Raw genomic sequence first — 19,402 nt, 5'->3', positions numbered from 1 at the left:
CACTGTCCATGTATAGAATACTGCTTGTCATGACATACACGAGGCCGGCGCGCTGTGTACATGCGGGCTCACTGGGCCGGGCACGGTTCCCGGTATTCGCTCCTAATTACACACAACAGAGCCGCACTCCCCTCGCCGCACACATCGCCACCCTCTGTCCCTCCACGTGGCGTGTCCAACGTTCTCTGTGTTCTAATATTGGGCGGGGCCAACATGCCGGGGAATGCCCCGTGACGTCTCGTCTCATTCATTCATTGCGCAGCCTGACTCTAGTCTACTACGAAAAGCGAGCGTTCATTGGCTGGAAACGTGTTGGGCGTGTTTTATCAACAATGCTCCTTTGACAGCTACGGGAGGAAGTCTCCGCCCAGGGTCGCGTTCAGCCAATCAGGCGAGACCCTTAGAAGGTGTGTGTGTGAATATTGGGAGCCGTGCGGCTCCCGGCCTGTTCTCAGTATCTCTGCCTTCCAGTGAGAGTACACGGCACCCTACCAACAGCATGGCATACAGCATCGAGCAGAGGGCCAATGCCAACAGCCTGGAGTACCGACTGTTCTTCAGTGAGTGGGCAGGGGAAGGTTCGGGTTGGTCCTGTCTATGGGGGGCTGCAAGGAATAGGCACAATGGCCTGAAACATCAGAATAATGACACAGCTCAGGCTCTCTGGATAAGGCCACTATACCATATGTAATGCCATATAATTAGATTAGATGGGGGGAATTTACTAAAAGTGCAGCAGCCAATCAGCTTCTAGCTTTCATTTTCAACACTTACCTGAACAAACTGAAGCTAGAAGCTGATTGGTTGCATTTGATTGCGTCTGCTGCAGTTGTGGTATTTTCTCAATATTGATGGATATTATCTGTGATGTGTAATATTCTGTTCTCTGTACCCTTATAAAGTCATTGTGTCACTTTAAAAATGGAGAGGACTGTCATTGTGGCCTGTTTCTGAAAATGCTGGTGGTCTGGCTGTCATCTGAATTTCTGGCTTCAGTTCTTTGCCTTAGAACACGTATACTGATCATGAAAGGTAGAATTAAATCCAAAGTTCTTGTTCTGGACCAATGACTTGGAGTGTATCTAAACCTCAAAACAAAAATGTCATATGGCTGCATTAGTTGTCATTTTCAGGCTGTCCTCCCTTTATTTTCACCTGGTGATCTGATGAGTATCACACTTGACACCTGTCACCGTGGAGTTGATTAAGCCCTGGTTCACATTGATGCTACTATGAAATCGCTCTACTTCACTTGAAGTAGCTTGATTTCAAAGTAGCAAGGTCAGCTCGGTTTTAGGTGCAACTTGATAGACATCTGTGTGACTCCGTGCCCAGATGGCTATTGAAGTCACGCCTGAAATCAGCAAAAGCAGTACAGAAACTACTTTTGCAAATTGGTGAGGTGCTGCAAAATCGGTGTCACACTGATTGGAACAGTGCCATTGCCTCCAATAGACTGCGATTTGTCGTGCGATCTGATCTCTCAAATCACTCCAATGTGAACCAAGCTTACTAAGGCTGGAGCACTCAGAATCAGGTGCAGCTTTGTATGCTAGCCAATCAGCTTCTAACTTCAACTTGTTCACTTAAGCTTTGACAAAAAAAAACCCTGCAAGCTGGCACTCTCCAGTTTGAGGAAATCGCCCCCTTTGTGACTACACCCTCTTCTGGAGTCAGCCGCGGTTGTCGCACAGATTGGCCTTGAGTCATGTCTGCCATTTCACCTGTTACATTGTTGTTGGGGCTAATAGTTTACAAAAGGAAGATGTCACTTCTTGTGGGATGAAAAGAAAGCACAAACAATGTTAAGGACATGACATTTTTGGCAAGATCTACAAGTATTTTCTGTGCTTGCTGAAAATGTTCTTAGTCTGGAAAAAGAAAAGGAATGCAGCCACCACTTCTAAGTAGATTTCCTTTTGTAGTTTAGAGACCCTTTAAGTTAAGCTGAACTGAAGGCAGATAAAAGAGCCACATATTAACCACTTGACCTCCGGAAGATTTAACCCCTTCATGACCGGGCCATTTTTTTTGCGATACGGCACTGCGTTACTTTAACTGACAATTGTGCGGTCATGTGACACTGTACTAAAAAAAAAAAAAGTATTTTGGTGGTGTTTGATCAGCTCTGCATATTTTATTATTTTTTTGTACTATAAACAAACCCAATAATTAGTTAATTTTTTTTCTTTTTTTCTGCTACAAATCCTATCCAATAAAGACAAATATATTGATAAATATATATATATATATATAATCTCTGTCACTGTACTATTGACACTGGCTGGAAAGGAGTTAAACATCTAGAGCAATCAAAGGGTTAAATGTGTGCCTAGCCAGTGTTTTGGTGTACTTTGTGAGGTGCTTTTACTAGGGGAAGTAATGGATTTTATTCCCTGCTTTGCTGGGGAAAGAAAATCCATTACTTCCCTGCTGACAGGTCTCCTGTGTCAGGTAAGTGACAAATAATGGGCTAGTATGCGATGCATAGTAGCCCATTATGCTTTACCTTTGCAGAGAGACAAAGAGGAAATAAACCCACCAGGCTTTACTTCCTCGTGAAATAATTCTGTAAGACAATTCCAAACAATAAAATGATGGGTCAAACAGCAAAATTAGTCCATATTGTGAAAAGTGCTCGATGTGTAGTAGAATCTCAAATTGCTCCTTAAAAAAAAAAAAAAAAAAGGGGGGAGGATGGCCTCTTACCACACATGGTGTGGATCACAGGTGATGCCAGTTTTAGGGAAAGGGTCAGTAGGAGAGTATATGTGCGTGACATCATGTTTTTAGACCCCTTTCACACTGGGGCGTTTTTCAGGCGCTTTAGCATTAAAAAAAGTGCCTGTAAAGTGCCTGAAAGAAGCCGCAACTGCAATCCCAATGTGAAAGGGCGTTTTTTTTCTCTAGATCACTTTTATTGCTATCGCAAGGAATGCAAACATCCCTTGCAATAACAATACAGCAAAACAGGTCTTCTTAATGGAGAGAGCTGGGATCTGAAAGATGACTACTTTTGAAGTCGCACAGATTTGAATGGTACTCATTGGAAATCATGGCGTAAGACATGTCATGTGACTTTGCAGTGCCAAGTCGCAGGGCAAGTTGCACAAGTGTGGAAGGGGCCTTGGGCTATATTCACAGATTTTGTTTGAGGCCAAGGGACGTCACCAAAAAGAATTGGTAGATTCTTGGCAGCAGTTGTGTATATATTAGTGCAAATGCCTGCCGCTGTCAGATTTGTACTTTGTATCAATAGCAGCTGCTGTTCACCTGTATCAGCTCATTGGAGAAGTTCCAAGTGAATATCGCCCCCAAATGCACCCAGTGTGTGTCCAGGGATCAGACCTCTGCAGAGTTTTAACAATATGGACCTAAAGTCCCAGTTCACACCGCTGCGCTGTGCAATATTGCATGTGATTCTCTCCATACTGTAGATCACATGTGATGTTTGTGCGGTGCGATTTCAGCCATACAGATGGTATGGCTGAATTTGGATCGCATTTGGACCAACCTTGCACTGGACGCTTATTTTTTATTTATTTTTTTGTAGCTGCAGGCATCATTCAGATATCCCCGCCCAATGTACGTCTTGGACTTTGAGTGGGAAGTGGTTAAACGGTTCTATCCACTTACGTTGAAGTAATGAATGACAGGCTTCACATTAAGACTCCTTTCACACTGGGGCGCCTGTAAAGCACTTGAAAGAAGCCTCATCTGCAATCCCAATGTGGGATTTTTGCAGGCGCTTCCCATTGATTTAAAGGTGTAAAAAAATACTGCGCTGTGAAAAGATGTGTTCTACCCAGCTGCCAACACTATTGAAGACTACACAGTAACATACAAAAATTAAAACAAAAAAGTGTGGCGCTTAGGTGGCAACAAACCACATGAACCAGTAAGGCACTAATTCAAGCAAAGAAAATTACATACACTTCAAAAAAAAGAAATTATGTGTAAATTCCGTTGTATATTAAGAGATCTTACTCCCAGGTGGAAGAGTGCATGAACCTCATGCACACAAAAGGTTAAGGTAAATAAAATTAATTTAACATATACAGTCCATCAAGTGAACGTCTAACAGTCCTTGAAATGTGTAATATCAATCACAATTCCAAACTTGAGGTGACGTGAAAAAAGGTGAAATTCAACTTCTGATGTGTAGAATACCACCACCACCGTGATAAAGAAGGGGAGAGGAGGCTTACCAAATGACGTGGACTCAGAGGAAGGCTTACGCCTCTCGAGTCATATGGGCCTGTAGGTAAGCAAACCAGATAATCGTAGATCTAGTATGTAATCTCCCGCAAGTCTTCAGGTCATGAAATCATCCGTAGCGATCCTCCTATAGTGCTCATCCCACGAAAATAGGGGGCTCAGGTATCAAAGACCATGGAAGTAGAAAACTAGCATAGCGTGATACCGTTTTAACATCTAATTTAATAATAATCTCCCGCAAAGTAGCGATGTCTGTAAGGGGGTCCACCCGACGCGTTTCAACTAAACAGCCGTCCTCTGGGGTCCCCAGAGGACGGCTGTTTAGTTGAAACGCGTCGGTGGACCCCCTTACAGACATCGCTACTTTCTGACTATGTTATTACGATTGAACCAAATGTGAGTGTAATTTTATTATTATTTTTTAATAAATTGGATGTTAAAACGGTATCACGCTATGCTAGTTTTCTACTTCCATGGTCTTTGATACCTGAGCCCCCTATTTTCGTGGGATGAGCACTATAGGAGGATCGCTACGGATGATTTCATGACCTGAAGACTTGCGGGAGATTACATACTAGATCTACGATTATCTGGTTTGCTTACTTACAGGCCCATATGACTCGAGAGGCGTAAGCCTTCCTCTGAGTCCACGTCATTTGGTAAGCCTCCTCTCCCCTTCTTTATCACGGTGGTGGTGGTATTCTACACATCAGAAGTTGAATTTCACCTTTTTTCACGTCACCTCAAGTTTGGAATTGTGATTGATATTACACATTTCAAGGACTGTTAGACGTTCACTTGATGGACTGTATATGTTAAATTAATTTTATTTACCTTAATCTTTTGTGTGCATGAGCTTCCCATTGATTTCAATGGGAAGGGGCGCTTTAGGAGCTGTGTATTCACTGCTCCAAAAGCGCTGCAACGAAGCTGCTTGCAGGACTTTTTTTGACGCCCTGCCAGCGTAGCACCTCAGTGTGAAAGCACTCAGGCTTTCACATTGGGATTGCAGTTGCGGCTTCTTTCAGGCACTTTACAGGCACTTTTTTTAATGCTAAAGCGCCTGAAAAACGCCCCAGTGTGAAAGGGGTCTAAAAACATGATGTCACGCACATATACTCTCCTACTGACCCTTTCCCTAAAACTGGCATCACCTGTGATCCACACCATGTGTGGTAAGAGGCCATCCTCCCCCTTTTTTTTTTTTTTTTTTTTTTTTTTTTTTAAGGAGCAATTTGAGATTCTACTACACATCGAGCACTTTTCACAATATGGACTAATTTTGCTGTTTGACCCATCATTTTATTGTTTGGAATTGTCTTACAGAATTATTTCACAAGGAAGTAAAGCCTAATGGGTTTATTTCCTCTTTGTCTCTCTGCAAAGGTAAAGCATAATGGGCTACTATGCATCGCATACTAGCCCATTATTTGTCACTTACCTGACACAGGAGCCAGTGATGTCACCGCTGTCCCCTGTAGCATGGAGAGTCCATCCATCATCTTCCGGGTATCCCTGCTCCGGCCACTCGCAGTGGAGCAGCGATGTATGTGCCACTCGCAGCCGGAGCAGGGATGATGTCACTCCCGCGCATGCGCATGGGAGCCGCCACAAACGGCATATTGCCATTAGCAGCGGCATGCTCGTGCACCTGCGCACTGTTGTCTACGGCAGCGGACAGCGGTGCCTGTCCTTTTGCAAATATCTACTAAACTGTGTAGGTTTAGGAGATATTTCCTGGCCCTACAGATAAGTCTTATTCTATGCTTACCTGTAGGTCAAAGTGGTCTGTAAGAATTTACAACCACTTTCAATTCCAGTGACTGCTGATTTTGCAAATTGTTTTAAATTCCGCCTGGGGGGGAAAAAAATTTAAATTTTAAAAAATATTAAATTTAAGTCAGCAGTCACAAATACTGTAGCTGCTGACTTCTTTTAATATTGAGACACTTAATTTAAAGGAACATCACTTCTTCCTTTTTTTTTTTATTTTTTTTTTTTTTTTTTTTTTTGCATGGTCAGTCATATTTTCAATATTCATGCCAAAATGTCACACTTTCTGCCAGGGTTTTCAAACTTTTCAACAGAACTGTATCCATTACCTTACTGAACAATATCCTTTTTAACAGTAACTTTTCTACTTGGAAGGAAGGCACCATATTCATTCAGGCATCATCCAGGGTCAGTATCTAACTGTGCCCTGCCCTCCCATGCCAAAAGGCTGCAATAAAAAAATTGCTAAGAAATATACTCTCATTTTACCCAGCTTCCATATAGCAAGGTCTAACTTCTCCTTTCTTCTGGAGATCTTGGGCAATGCTGAGTAGCCCAAGATGATGTTCAAACACAGTGCAGAAGCATGTTCTCTCTGGATTTGGGCTACTCGGCATTCCCTGGAATCTTGCTGGAAGGGGTATGACACCGCCCTATCAACAAACTGTTGTCTCCTTATCCAATGATCATGCCCAGTTTATTGCAACCACTGGATTCCTGCGGCAAGAAGCTGCAGATTCTATCTACTGGAACAACTGGGTTGTGAGATTTGCTCCCTTTAAACTGTTGCTGATTGCGTGTAGCTACACACAGAATTTGCTGCGCTTTGAGACCGATGTCTGTGCCTGGACCTACTCAGCTGTGTCCAGAGTTGGACGTGTCCCAAACCACAGATAATCGCACTGTGTGCGGCTACATGCGATCAGCCGCTGTCGGCCTGCTATTCCTTTCAATGAGCTGAGTGGCTGCTGCTGATGGCATAACCCGGTCATTCCAGTAGCAAGAATCTGACGGCTACAACAAACCAGCCCTGCGAAGAGGACCTTACTGCCAACTTGGACAGTCTCAATGGTTGTGAAATGGCAGTTGACAAAATTTAACAATGAATAGAAGAAAAAACGGGCCCCAGTAATAAAACCAAATGCTACAGAGGCACAGAAGAGAAGTATTGATTAGAAAAAAATAATAGCAGAACATTTTTAAAAATACGAGGTGTGTCTAAAGTTTGTTGAATGATCCGATATCTCGATGGCAATATGGGCCAGGTGCGTGTGCATTTTTAGAGACATGCCAAGAAGCGCCACCTAGCGTGGAGTCCACTTGACTGTCGGCGTAAACCAGCTGCGGGCATTCGAACATCGTGTGAGAGGTAGGGTCACAGTGCAATGGAGCAACCAGTGAACATCAAGTTATGCTACAAATTGGGGAAAACTCTGAAGGAGACACATGAAATGTTGGTGCCAGTGTACGGGATGGAAGCTGTGAGCAGAAAATGTGTTTACAACTGGATCAAACGGATTTGTGATGGGCAGAAAACGACTGAGGATGAGCCACGTTCGGATCGAGTAAGTGCAACAAATGCTGGCATGAGATCGGCGACTGACTCAATGATTGATGGAGGAAGAACTGGGCATTGGCAAGCACAAGGCGCACACCATTGTCCGCAAAGATTTGGCTAAGCTGAAGATCTGTTCCTGGTATGTGGCACACAAGCTGAGCGATGAACAGAACGCAAGAGATGGAAACTTCATCATCTGGGGATTTCATTATTGGTGTACCTGTTATTCGATCATCGACCGTACTCTCCTGATTTAGCGCCTGTGGACGTTTGTTTCCCTGCCTGAAGAGCGTCATGAAAGGTGCATGTTTTGCAGACATGGTGGCAATCCAGCGACGTGTGACTGCGGTTCTGCGAACGATTCCTAAAGAGGCCTTTGACAGTTTCCAGAAGCCTTATGAAGGTTGCCGATTATTTTGAAGGCCAATAAAGGTCATATGTTTGTATCTTCTGTTTTCTGATACCGTTCACCAAACCTTTTAGACACACCTCGTATTACACAGGTTCACTTTATTATGATGACTCACACTGACTTGTAAAAGATAAAAAATATAAAGCAGTATATGATTTACTTATGTCATTTCCTGGAACAGAGATATTTTACCTATGTAGAAGTGACCTGCAGGACAGTAAGGTACAATAAAAACCTGAAGTATGCCCTGGTTAAACAAATGGTGCTCGTACTTTGTATAGGATACCAATAAGGCATGTGGTCATCAGATTTAACCCTTTTGGCAAGAAAATCTATTTTATGTGTGTTTTTGTGTACAGACTCCGCTCAGGCAGTGGTCCCTTGTGACTGAGGTCTTCTATCTATCTATCTAATATAATATGTATGTGTGTGTGTTTTTAATGCAAAGAAAAAAAGACCATTTGCTAGCTGTAGACATGTCAGACTGTCCTTGGGTTCCTTTATGAAGTTCATAACCTACAAGAACCTTCAGTATTTCACTCTGTTTTACAGTTGCCTCATTAGTGAAAAGTTGCGTGAAGAGGTGGCAAACTTTGTTTTATATAATTTTTTTTTTTCTTCTAAACACAGTAGGCACACCTCTGATTTTTCACATTTAACTAAAGATGTTAAATGTGAAAATCAGAGGTGTTCTGTCACGTTAGCAACCATGTAAGGTCAGCAGGTTTGCTGCTGCTTTTAAAATTGAACATCCAAACAGTCCGTCGGATTTACAAATCCTGTATTTAAGCATATAAGCTCTGTTTTTGTGTTGAAAATAACTAAAATCTAAAACTCTGGTGGGTGTAACAAGATTTTGTCTTTTTTTTTTTTTTTCTGATCCGAAAAATGATCCGATCTGAGGAACGATCCAATCCGTGAGTTTTTTGATCCGTTGCACCCCTAATATCAACTGTTGTAAAAGTTTGTATAATTCACTGATCTAAATATTTCTACTATATCGCTGACTATTTGTTTTGGATGACGCTTTTGTTATTTAGTATTTAATGATGCTAAAAAAATGCAGCTATGGGAAATCTTTGCACACGTATTCCCCTAGCTGTACCTCCCTGTGTAATAAAGCATAGGTGAGGCTGATGCAATATTCTGGAGTGTGACGCTCTGCACTGCCAAAACCAAGTTCATTACCATAAACTCAGATCGGGTTAACGGAGAGGTGAACCTAGCTCTAACACACAAACAAAATGCTCATAGAACATGTCATTTTATTCCTGAAGAAGCGCTGTCCTTGGACTATGATTTAGGTAGGCATTAGGCTCACCCCTAGCCCCTTATTTTTTATTTTTTCATTGTTGCAACATATTAATTCCTACTACAATGTAAATAGGAGTGAAAAAATGGAGCTGGATAACCACACTCCAAAGTATTAAGTAACTTTATTGCAAAAATATGACTAAAATCATGGCATCTAGGCTAATGTACAGACTAACTGCACAGCCGCTGGCATGTTTCACACCAGAAATGGTGCTTAGTCATCGCTAATGTGCAGAGTATACATACAAAGTTATATACACACACCCATACAATTAAACAAATAAATAAAATATGTGTATAACCCAATAGCAATCAGAGAAGCACCTGTAAACATCCAAAGATTAACCCTTGGATGGATAGAAAAAAGCCATTCTAAACCTAAATGTAGTAATAATAAATAACATGACAAAACCTATCTTTAAAGAGAAGAATACAGGTGCAACCTAAAAAACAAAAAGAGATATATATATTTATAAAAAAAATCATTTTGTATGTAAAAAAAAAATCCCATGCATCGGCTAACACACAGAGGAAGAAAAAGAAGATGATTCCCATTGTGTGTATATGCCGGTGCATGGTGCTCACTAGATGACAGAATCGCTAGAAAAAACGCATACATAAATATTCCCTGAAAAAGACACATATCAAAGGAGAAGAGTTACATTGAAGAAGGATTAATCAAATCTCATTACCAAATGTATCTATTCAAACCCTCTCCTTTTGATACAACGTAGAAGTTAAAATATAAACAAAAAATAAATGAATGAAGCAAAAATGGGCTAATAGAACGATCTGAACTAAACCGTCTAAAACCAAAAATTAAACATGTGTATATGTGGGAGAGGGAGACAAGGGATTTTGACGGTGCTCAGAATACAATTATAGAAGAAAAAAAAATATATAACATCTTAAAAATGTAATTATTTATTGAGATCAGGATTAAAAACTATTCACACATAAAAAAAAAAAGTGCAGAGATATTACATAAATGGTGGCATCGAGGTCAGAAATGGATGTAGCAGAGAAATTCAATGCACATTATCCCGACATGTTTCGCTGATAAGCTTCCTCAGGGGATGTGCAAAATATCATGAAAGACACTATAGAAAAATAGACAAGCAATATACAAAATACAAAAATATATTAATAATTTGTTAATCAATAAGAGAATGCATCAAGTAGCCAGCATCAAAACGACAACGCTTACCCCCAGCCAAATAACCACTAATGAGAACCTCTGCTTGATGGAATACACCTGTCAACCGTCACCTCGGAAACCGTGCGCCCAAAAGGTCATAGAGGGCAGAAAAAGCCAAGCTAAAACAGAGAAAATGTGGAATAGTATCTATATTCAATGAAAATGTGCTATAGAGTATACTATAAATCAAATTCTGCTGGAGATAGAGCCAGCAGAAAAAAAGGGGGGCTGCATTAAGCATCTCATCAAATAAGTCTGCGTAAATAGGTTAAAGTGGATAAAGTACTATAAAGTATACATATTTGTTTAATTGTGAAAGGGAATACTCAAAGTATGAATTGTCAAAACGTAAGAGGACGATTTAAAAATGAACTGCACGATAGGGCCAACAGCACTGTTTTAGTCTAAAAATAAAATATAAATATAATGAAGGGGACCGATAATTAAAAATGAAAATGGATTGATACAAATTAAAGTATAATGTATAAAGGAACAAGGAAAGAGCCATTATGGTCAACTAAAAGTTTCAATGTCTCATATGCAAAGAGATTACTCATGGGAAAGGAATTGGCGTCTGACTTCACCGGCTCAATGCGGACATGAGAGTGCCAGTGCGCATGCCACAGGGACCGAGGAAACCCGGAGACTACATTGCCCACAAAGCACTGCGGCGGAAGGAGGGGCCGAAGTCTGGACGGCGATGAAAACAACGCGATCCAGAAAGCAGCCAAACACAGCCACGGGGACACAGTGGGAAAACGTCCTGATGGAAAAGCAACATGATGATAGGATGCACTTAGGGGACATATCCATACAAGTCCTAAAGGGGACCACGCATGGCACTAAAGCGGGCAATTGGGTGTCTGTTTGACCCCTTCTAATGGCACACATACAGAGGGGAAAAAGAGGCAGGAACTCAATAAAAAGCAAGACCACTATAGACCTCTTAATAGTAGCCTCAATGTAAGATGCTGGAAAGATCATGCGCTTCCAAATAACTACAAATAATGAATACAATGTGAATACATCAAATATATGGAAAATATTATTCTATAATACAAAATGAGCCATACAATCAAAAAGTGTAAAGAAAAACATTTAAAATAAAGCTAGAACAATTAAAAAATATGAATTTACAAAAAAAAGAGGGGGGGGTGGGAGAGCGAAAAGGGGAGGGGGGCTCCGGCATGGGAGTTAGTAGGGAGAAGGGACAAGGCACAAGAGGACATAGTCAATTACATGAAAAAAAACAATCACAGGAAGGGCTTAAAGCTCAAACTTTCATTAAACCCCGGAAAGGCCATAGCCTTCAAATCAAAAATCCAGCGGGTCTCAAGTTGAGTCCAAGGGAACATGTTCTAATGCCAGAAATGTAATAAAATTAGGGTTAAACGCATGGTATAGGCCAACATGTCTGCTTATTGCAGTACCCATTCTTAATGGGTTTTATATGGTCTCTTATGGTCTCTAATCCTCTTAAAAAAAGGTCTCTTGGTCTTCCCAACATAAAAGCCACCGCACAGTCACTGTGCCAAATAAATGACCCCCAGTGTCTGGCAGGTGACTCCAGACTTTAAAGAGTGCGAATTACCATTTGGCAATTTAAATTTTGACTTGGAATCGACATATTGGCAAACATCACAATGTCCACAAGGGGAGGTACCCCTACTCGCTGGTTTTTGAACTCTATTCATACTATCAAAATGGCTATGAACAAAACAATCTTTTAAGGAGGGAACCCATTTATACGTAACTTCAGGAAACTCTTTAATGTATTTACTTACAATTTGGATGTGTATATGTATATATCCTGAAACCAACAAATGAGGAAAACTGGTTAAAAAAATATATAATTTTATATAATATATATATATATAAATTATAATATCCAGCTGATTAAACACTAATGAATATTTAACTAGTTAGTGACATATATAGTGAAGCATATTAAGCATGTGCCTATCTACCTAGTTAATCGCATACACATATAACATAGCATACAACATATCATATTAGACATGCGTCCACAAAAGGATGCAAATATAAATAAATAGTATGTCAATAAAAACGCACACAAGTAATGAGTTACTGCAGCAAAAAAAAAAAATGTTTTTTTTTTTTTTTTTTTTTGTGCAATCTATGCTGCCCTGTCCAAAGAATGGTCTTAATCAGATAATTAAACAATTCACTTGTCCTAAATATGGAAATCATGACAAACGGGAAATAATGAATAGAATCTGGTGACAACATAAAAAAGTGAGCCCAGCAGAACCAGATGAGAAAACCTTATCAACACCAAACCGGCTACCAATGAGATAGTAACCATACATAATAACTAAAGAGACTCTAATCAATGTGTGGAAAGATGTTTTTACTCATAAAAAAAAAAAAAAAAAAAAAAAAAAAAAGGAAATGTCCCACTCAAAGTTGAATCTTATCTCATGCTGCATCAGCAGTAAGGTTGCTCTCAAAGGGCCGGGTGTATCTGCGGTCCACTGCGTACTAAGTGCAGGGTACAAGCCCAGCAACCCCACCACCAGCCAAAGCAGCTCTCTCTCCTACCTGACCCGGCTCTAGTACCTAAATGCGCAGTACCTCCCTGTGTGGGCAGCTCTGCCTCACCTTGGAGAGAGATCGTTCTCTCCCTCAGGTTCTGAAGATCTGACCCTGCCATGAGTGAATGCAGGGATATGTGAAAAGCTGTCACTTGTAAATGTGGAAGGCTTCTGTGTTTATAAGTGAAGGTGAGGAGCAGGAGCTGAAGATGAGAGCCAGAGGTGATAAAATGGAGTTCACATTCCAGGTGCAAAACTAGGTGTGGGGCCACACGACAAGGCCAAATTTGGCCTGCGGCCTTGTTTGACATATGTGGTCTAGGGGATTGTAGGGGCATTTTTACTCGCCCAGGGAAACTGCTCCCCTGTGCTCTGGCAGTGGACTGTCCCTTTTGCATCCAATGCAGGGCTATGGACTGTGCACTGCATCGGCCTTGATGTCAGAAGACCTTAGACTGCAGGGGAGAAGAGGCTGCACGGACTGCAGTGCAGAGTGGTTTGCAGGTGTGGAGGATTGGTAAGTAAAGCTGCTTTTCATGTTTCACCTAGACATGAATGAGCAGTTAAAGCTTGCAAGACCACTGATTATGGGGAAAAAAAACAAGCTGAAAATGTTGGGACCTATAGCAACAATTCATATTTTGTTGACTATTTTCCAGTTAAGGAAATTGGGTTGCTATAATTAAAGGATAAGTTCACCTTTTGTAACATGTTACACCCGTAATCACAGGTGTAACCTGTAACATGTTACTGTTGTGACAGCAGGTTGGGAATCCCTTTCCTGCACCCGCTGTCACAATTGGGGGAAAAAAAACGCAGCTGTGCGGGGCTTAACCAACCTGGTCATAGTTGCATAGTAGGTGAGGTTGGAAAAAAGATACAAGTCCATAAAGTCCAGCCTGTGTGTGATTATATGTCAGTATTACATTGTATATCCCTGTATGCTGCGGTCGTTCAGGTGCTTATCTAATAGTTTCTTGAAACTATCGATTGAGACCACCGCCTGTGGAAGTGAATTCCACATCCTTGCTGCTCTTCCAGTAAAGAACCCTCTACGTAGTTTAAGGTTAAACCTCTTTCTTCTAATTTTAATGAGTGGCCATGAGTCTTGTTAAACTCCCTTCTGCAAAAAAGTTTTATCCCTATTGTGGGGTCACCAGTACGGTATTTGTATATTGAAATCATATCCCCCTCTCAAGCGTCTCTTCTCCAGAGAGAATAAGTTCAGTGCTCGCAATCTTTCCTCATAACTAATATCCTCCAGACCCTTTAGTAGCTTTGTTGCCCTTCTTTGTATTTGCTCCATTTCCAGTACATCCTTCCTGAGGACTGGTGCCCAGAACTGGACAACATACTCCAGGTGCGGCCAGACCAGAGTCTTGTAGAGCTGGAAAATTATCGTTTTATCTCTGGAATTAATGCATGCAAATATTCAGTTTGCTTTGATAGGCTCAGCAATGGCATGCAATGCCAAGCTGCTGCTATCATCTACTAGGACACCCAGGCCCCCCCCCCCCCCCCCAGCGTATAGAATGCATAATTTTACAGTTTTCTACATTGAACCTCATTTGCCATGTAGTTGCCCACTCCATTCATTTGTTCAGATCTTGCAAGGTTTCCACATCCTGCGGCTGATGGTTTGTAGTTCTCATAGAACTACCAGGGCATTGTTGAGCGCTCTAGGCAGAAGGCTTACACTGACAGTCTGCAAAAGCCTAAGATTGCACCCGCAATCTGCTGATTACCGATGCAATGCTTTGCAGGCTCCTAGTAGTAAATAATAAATGCACTATTTTTTTTTTTTTGCATGCATGCATGCATAAAGGGCTTGTGTGTGTGGTGTTTTTTTTTTTTTTTTTATCCACTGCTAGAAAGCTATAACATAGAATATTGCGACTAGAGAAAGGTTCAGTGAGATCCATTGTTTTAATCATTTGATAGGCTTTTCATCTATAAATAACCTTTAGCATCTTGACCTTTTACAAAAGATGCTGTGCTGTGTAATCCCAAAGCCGGTAAAGATTTTCTTCAATGTAGTTGCATAAGAGCAGATGGCGGAGTCACCGGCCAGACATCGTTTACTGCCGCCTTGCATTTTTCATCAGTTTTCTTTTTTATACTTCTGTCCCTGAAAAGCTGCCATTACTTGAGCTAATTATGGTCTGACAGTGCAGCCTTATCACTTGGGAGCTTTGTAAGAAAGCTGGCCATCTGTATGATCTGTTTTCTACACATTACCATATGCCGTGCATGAATGGAATACGTTCGCATTATTTCACTGCATGATCGTTCCACGGATGTTTTGGAAAACATTGTTTCAGCTGCTTGAAAATAAATTTTTTCTATTTGCACTGCATTACAGTAGAAAGCTTAAATGGCACGTTGCCTGGCCATGTATCCCAGAAATGAGGAGATGAAACTGTCCTAGCAAGAGTTTGTCCTTTATTACCAATTTGTGTGTCTGAAATCTTCAGAATGACGCTGTTGGCATTCAATTTACTTCTGGGCACAGAGGGCATCCAGCTAAAGCACAGTGTCCTCATACCCTTTGTCCCATTAGCTTCACTCTTATGATGGGAAACTATAGCGTGACTTTGGGGAATTGTTTGTTTCTAAAAAGTTACTTTCTGCAAGACTTTCATATTTTTAAAATGTACCTTCAGCCAAAACAGTTTTCTTCTTCATTTTTTGGATTGAGTGGGGAAAGCTCAAGCTGGGCCATACATACAATTCAAAAGCGTTCTTGGTTATGTTTTTGTAATTCGACTCCTGTATGGCCTCTTTTTTTTTTTTTTTTTTTTTTTTTTTGAGAGAGAAATAAAAAAACCCTTACCAGTAGCGATGCAGCAAAATTTGGGGTTTTCAGCCGAAAGCAAAAAATATGCCGCTAATGGCTGCTGAAAACTACCTCAATTTTATCTTGTGTTTTTTTTTTGTTTGAACGTTCTCCTTTTTTGAAGTGAAAAGAAAATCCATATAAGACTCCTTTTCACACTTATACGACTTGGGACTTCAAAGTCGCATTACAAGTCGTTCCCCATGATTTCCAATGGCAACCATTCATATTAGTATAACTTCAAAGTAGTCCCTGCACTAATTTGGTCTGACTTTGATACAAGCTACACAGGCATTCCCTGAAATTGCGGCAAAATCATGTGACTTTGAAGTTGCGGTAGTGTGAAAAGGGTCAAAGGAGTACAATCCAATTCAAAGTGCAGATACTGCGGAACAATAGTAATAGGTTGTTCATAAAATTTCCCAACATATAAAGTGCATAGATATTGGGTAGGAGAAAAGTCCTTATAACATTCTCCTACAGCAATTGAATTCTAAGTGCAGATCCTGAGCAGCAGTAGCTGTAAGAAGCTCAGATTGGCTCATAAATGGACAGAGACTCGCCTGTCAAATGACCTCTAATGCTGCGTACACACATAGCCGACTATCTGGCGGACTTCCTGCCAGATTGTCCGTCGGACTTTCCGAACGGGCTACTTGCCCACACACGGCACTTCTTCAGAGGACTAATACGGCGTACTAAGTCCGCCGTACTATCCGCCCTACTTTTGAAATGAACGGACTCGCCCACACGCACGGAGGAAAGTCCGCTCATTTCGAGCGTGTGGCGGGGCCCGCGAAGGAGACGTCGCTGGCCCCGCCACCTGGTATGGACTTAAAGGGAAACCCCAATGCTGAAAAAATCGGCGTGGGGGTCCCCCCCAGGTCCACATCAGACCCTTGTCCGAGCACGCTACCCGGCTGGCCAGGAAAGGGGGGACGAGCGAGCGCCCCCCCTCCCAGCCATACCAAGCCACGTGCCCTCAACATGGGGGTGCCTTGGGGAAGGGGGGCCGCACGGCCCCCCCACCCCAAAGCACCTTGTCCCCATGTTGATGAGGACAAGGGCCTCTTCCCGACAACCCTGGCCGTTGGTTGTCGAGATCTGCGGGCGAGGGGCTTATCGGAATCCGGGAGCCCCCTTTAATAAGGGGGCCCCCGGATACCGGCCCCCCACCCTATGTGAATGAGTATGGGGTACAATGTACCCCTACCCATTCACCTGTGAAAAAAGTACAAAAAAAACACAACACAGGGTAAAAATAGTTTATTGTACAGCTCCGGGAGTCTTCCGTCTTCGGGGGTCTTCTCGCCGGACTCCTCCGCTATCTTCTTCTATCTCTTTTACTAGCGGAGGAGCCAGGCTTTCTTCCTCGCCGCCGCCCTTCTTCCGACTTCGGGGGTCTTGTCCCCTTCTTCGGTTCTTCTGCCGGGCCACCGCGCCTTCTTATAGCTCTTTTACAGGCGGTGGCCTGGTCTTCTGTCGCCGCCGCCTTCCGTTCTTCTTCTTCTTCTGGAGATGTTGACACAACGCTCTCTCCGGCCGCAATGCCAGGGACGCGCTGCGCGACGACTTATATAGGGACAAGAGGCGGGGTCATCGATTGATGTCGCATGGTGACCCCGCCTCCTTGCGATGTCACAGTCCCGGAGGATGCTGGGACTGTCGCCACGTGACATCAACCCATGTGACATCAACCGATGACCCTGCCCCTTGTCCCTATATAAGTTGCCGCGCAGCGCGTCCCTGGCATTGCGGCCGGAGAGAGAAGAAGAAGAAGACCGGGCCCGGCAGAAGAACCGAAGAGGGGGACAAGACCCCCGAAGTCGGAAGAAAGCCGGGCTCCTCCGCTAGCAAAAGAGCTAGAAGAAGATAGCGGAGGAGTCCGGCGAGAAGACCCCCGGAGCTGTGCAATAAGCTATTTTTACCCTGTTTTGTGTTTTATTTTTATTTTTTTAACTTTTTTCACAGGTGAATGGGTAGGGGTACATTGTACCCCATACTCATTCACATAGGGTGAGGGGCCGGTATCCGGGGGCCCCCTTGTTAAAGGGGGCTCCCGGATTCCGATAAGCCCCTCGCCCGCAGACCCCGACAACCAACGGCCAGGGTTGTCGGGAAGAGGCCCTTGTCCTCATCAACATGGGGACAAGGTGCTTTGGGGTGGGGGGCCGCGCGGCCCCCCTTCCCCAAGGCACCCCCCATGTTGAGGGTACGCGGCCTGGTATGGCTCAGGAGGGGGGGCGCTCGCTCGTCCCCCCCCCCCCTTTCCTGGCCGGCCGGGTAGCGTGCTCGGACAAGGGTCTGATGTGGACCTGGGGGGAGCCCCACGCCGATTTTTTTTTTTCGGCGTTGGGGTTCCCCTTTAAGTCCATACCAGATGGCGTGGCCAGCGATGTCTCCTTCGCGGGCCCTGCCTACCTGGAGACGCGCTCGAAATGAGCGGACTTTTCTCCGAGCGGGAAAAGTACGCTCATTTCAAAAGTACGGCGGACTGGCACACACGCGGCCGTATTGTCCGCCGAAATGCGAGTCCGGCGGGAAGATTGGAGTGCAAAACTACTTTCTAAGTCCGCGGTACTTTCGGGTCAAAAAAGTATGCCGAAGGCTACACACGGGGGGAATGTCCGGCGGACTTGAGTTTACCGGACTTTTCCACCCGATTGTTTGTTTGTTTGATCGTGTGTACGCGGCATTAGGCTCCATTAACACTTGTACGACTCCAAAGTTATTCCGACTTTGGAGTGTAACTTGATACGACATTGATTTTAACCAGTGTTAATGGACAACTGTTATGTTGTATAAGCCCTTGTACAAACGGACGAACATACCGACAACAAAATACGTCGGATATTGTCTGACGGATTTTGTCCGACACTGGTGTTGCCTACACACGGTCGGACAAAATTGTAGGAAAATCCGATCATTCGTAACGTGATGACGTTATTTCGTTATGACGGGACAACGTTCAGGCTAGTAGCCAATAGCTTTGGTCTAGGAATTTGATCTGAGCATGCGTGGCACTTTGTCCGATTGGAATTCTCTACAAACGATCGGACAAAGTCCGATCGGATCATGTTGTCTGAAAATTTTATAGCCCAGCTCTAAAACTTTGTCGTCGGATATTCCGACGGAAACATTCCGATGTAGCCCACACACAGTCGGATTATCCGACAACATGGTCCGATCGGACATTTTCCGCTGGAATGTCCGACCGTGTGTACAAGGGCTTACATTCAGGTTCGACTTTCATGCAACTTTTGAGGGTTAACATCAAAGTCTGTGGCCCTCAAGTGGCATGAAAATCGGACCAACGTAGTGCATGAACTACTTTGCAGTTGCTGCAACTTTAAGTCTCGCATATATATAGAGATATACAACTTGTCATATGACTTTGATGTCCAAAGTTGCATGACAAGTTGCACAACAGTGAATGGAGCCTTAAACTAATGTGTAGGTCTTAGCAGGCGTTTATATTCCTAGATATATTGCTGTTGATACAGAAGGCATTCTTCCAGAGGTCTCAGGATAACCCTCA

General features: G+C 43.0%; 1 protein-coding gene across 1 annotated transcript in view; it reads left to right on the top strand.

Annotated features, from left to right (window-relative positions):
* The first annotated feature begins 392 nt into the window (after window positions 1–392).
* PPA1 (inorganic pyrophosphatase 1) overlaps window positions 393–19,402 on the top strand; it is a 156,262-nt gene continuing 137,252 nt past the window's right edge. Inside the window, exon 1 of the mRNA XM_077454427.1 lies at window positions 393–560. Within this exon, the coding sequence (XP_077310553.1) occupies window positions 500–560 (61 nt within the window). The 5' untranslated portion in view covers window positions 393–499. The remainder of the gene's footprint in view (window positions 561–19,402) is intronic.

The sequence above is a fragment of the Lithobates pipiens genome, unplaced genomic scaffold (genome assembly GCF_037356315.1).
Source record: "Lithobates pipiens isolate NorthernLeopardFrog02 unplaced genomic scaffold, aLitPip1_a1.2 Scaffold_25, whole genome shotgun sequence".
Classification (NCBI taxonomy): domain Eukaryota; kingdom Metazoa; phylum Chordata; class Amphibia; order Anura; family Ranidae; genus Lithobates; species Lithobates pipiens.
This window is presented reverse-complemented; position numbering and strand designations above follow the sequence as displayed.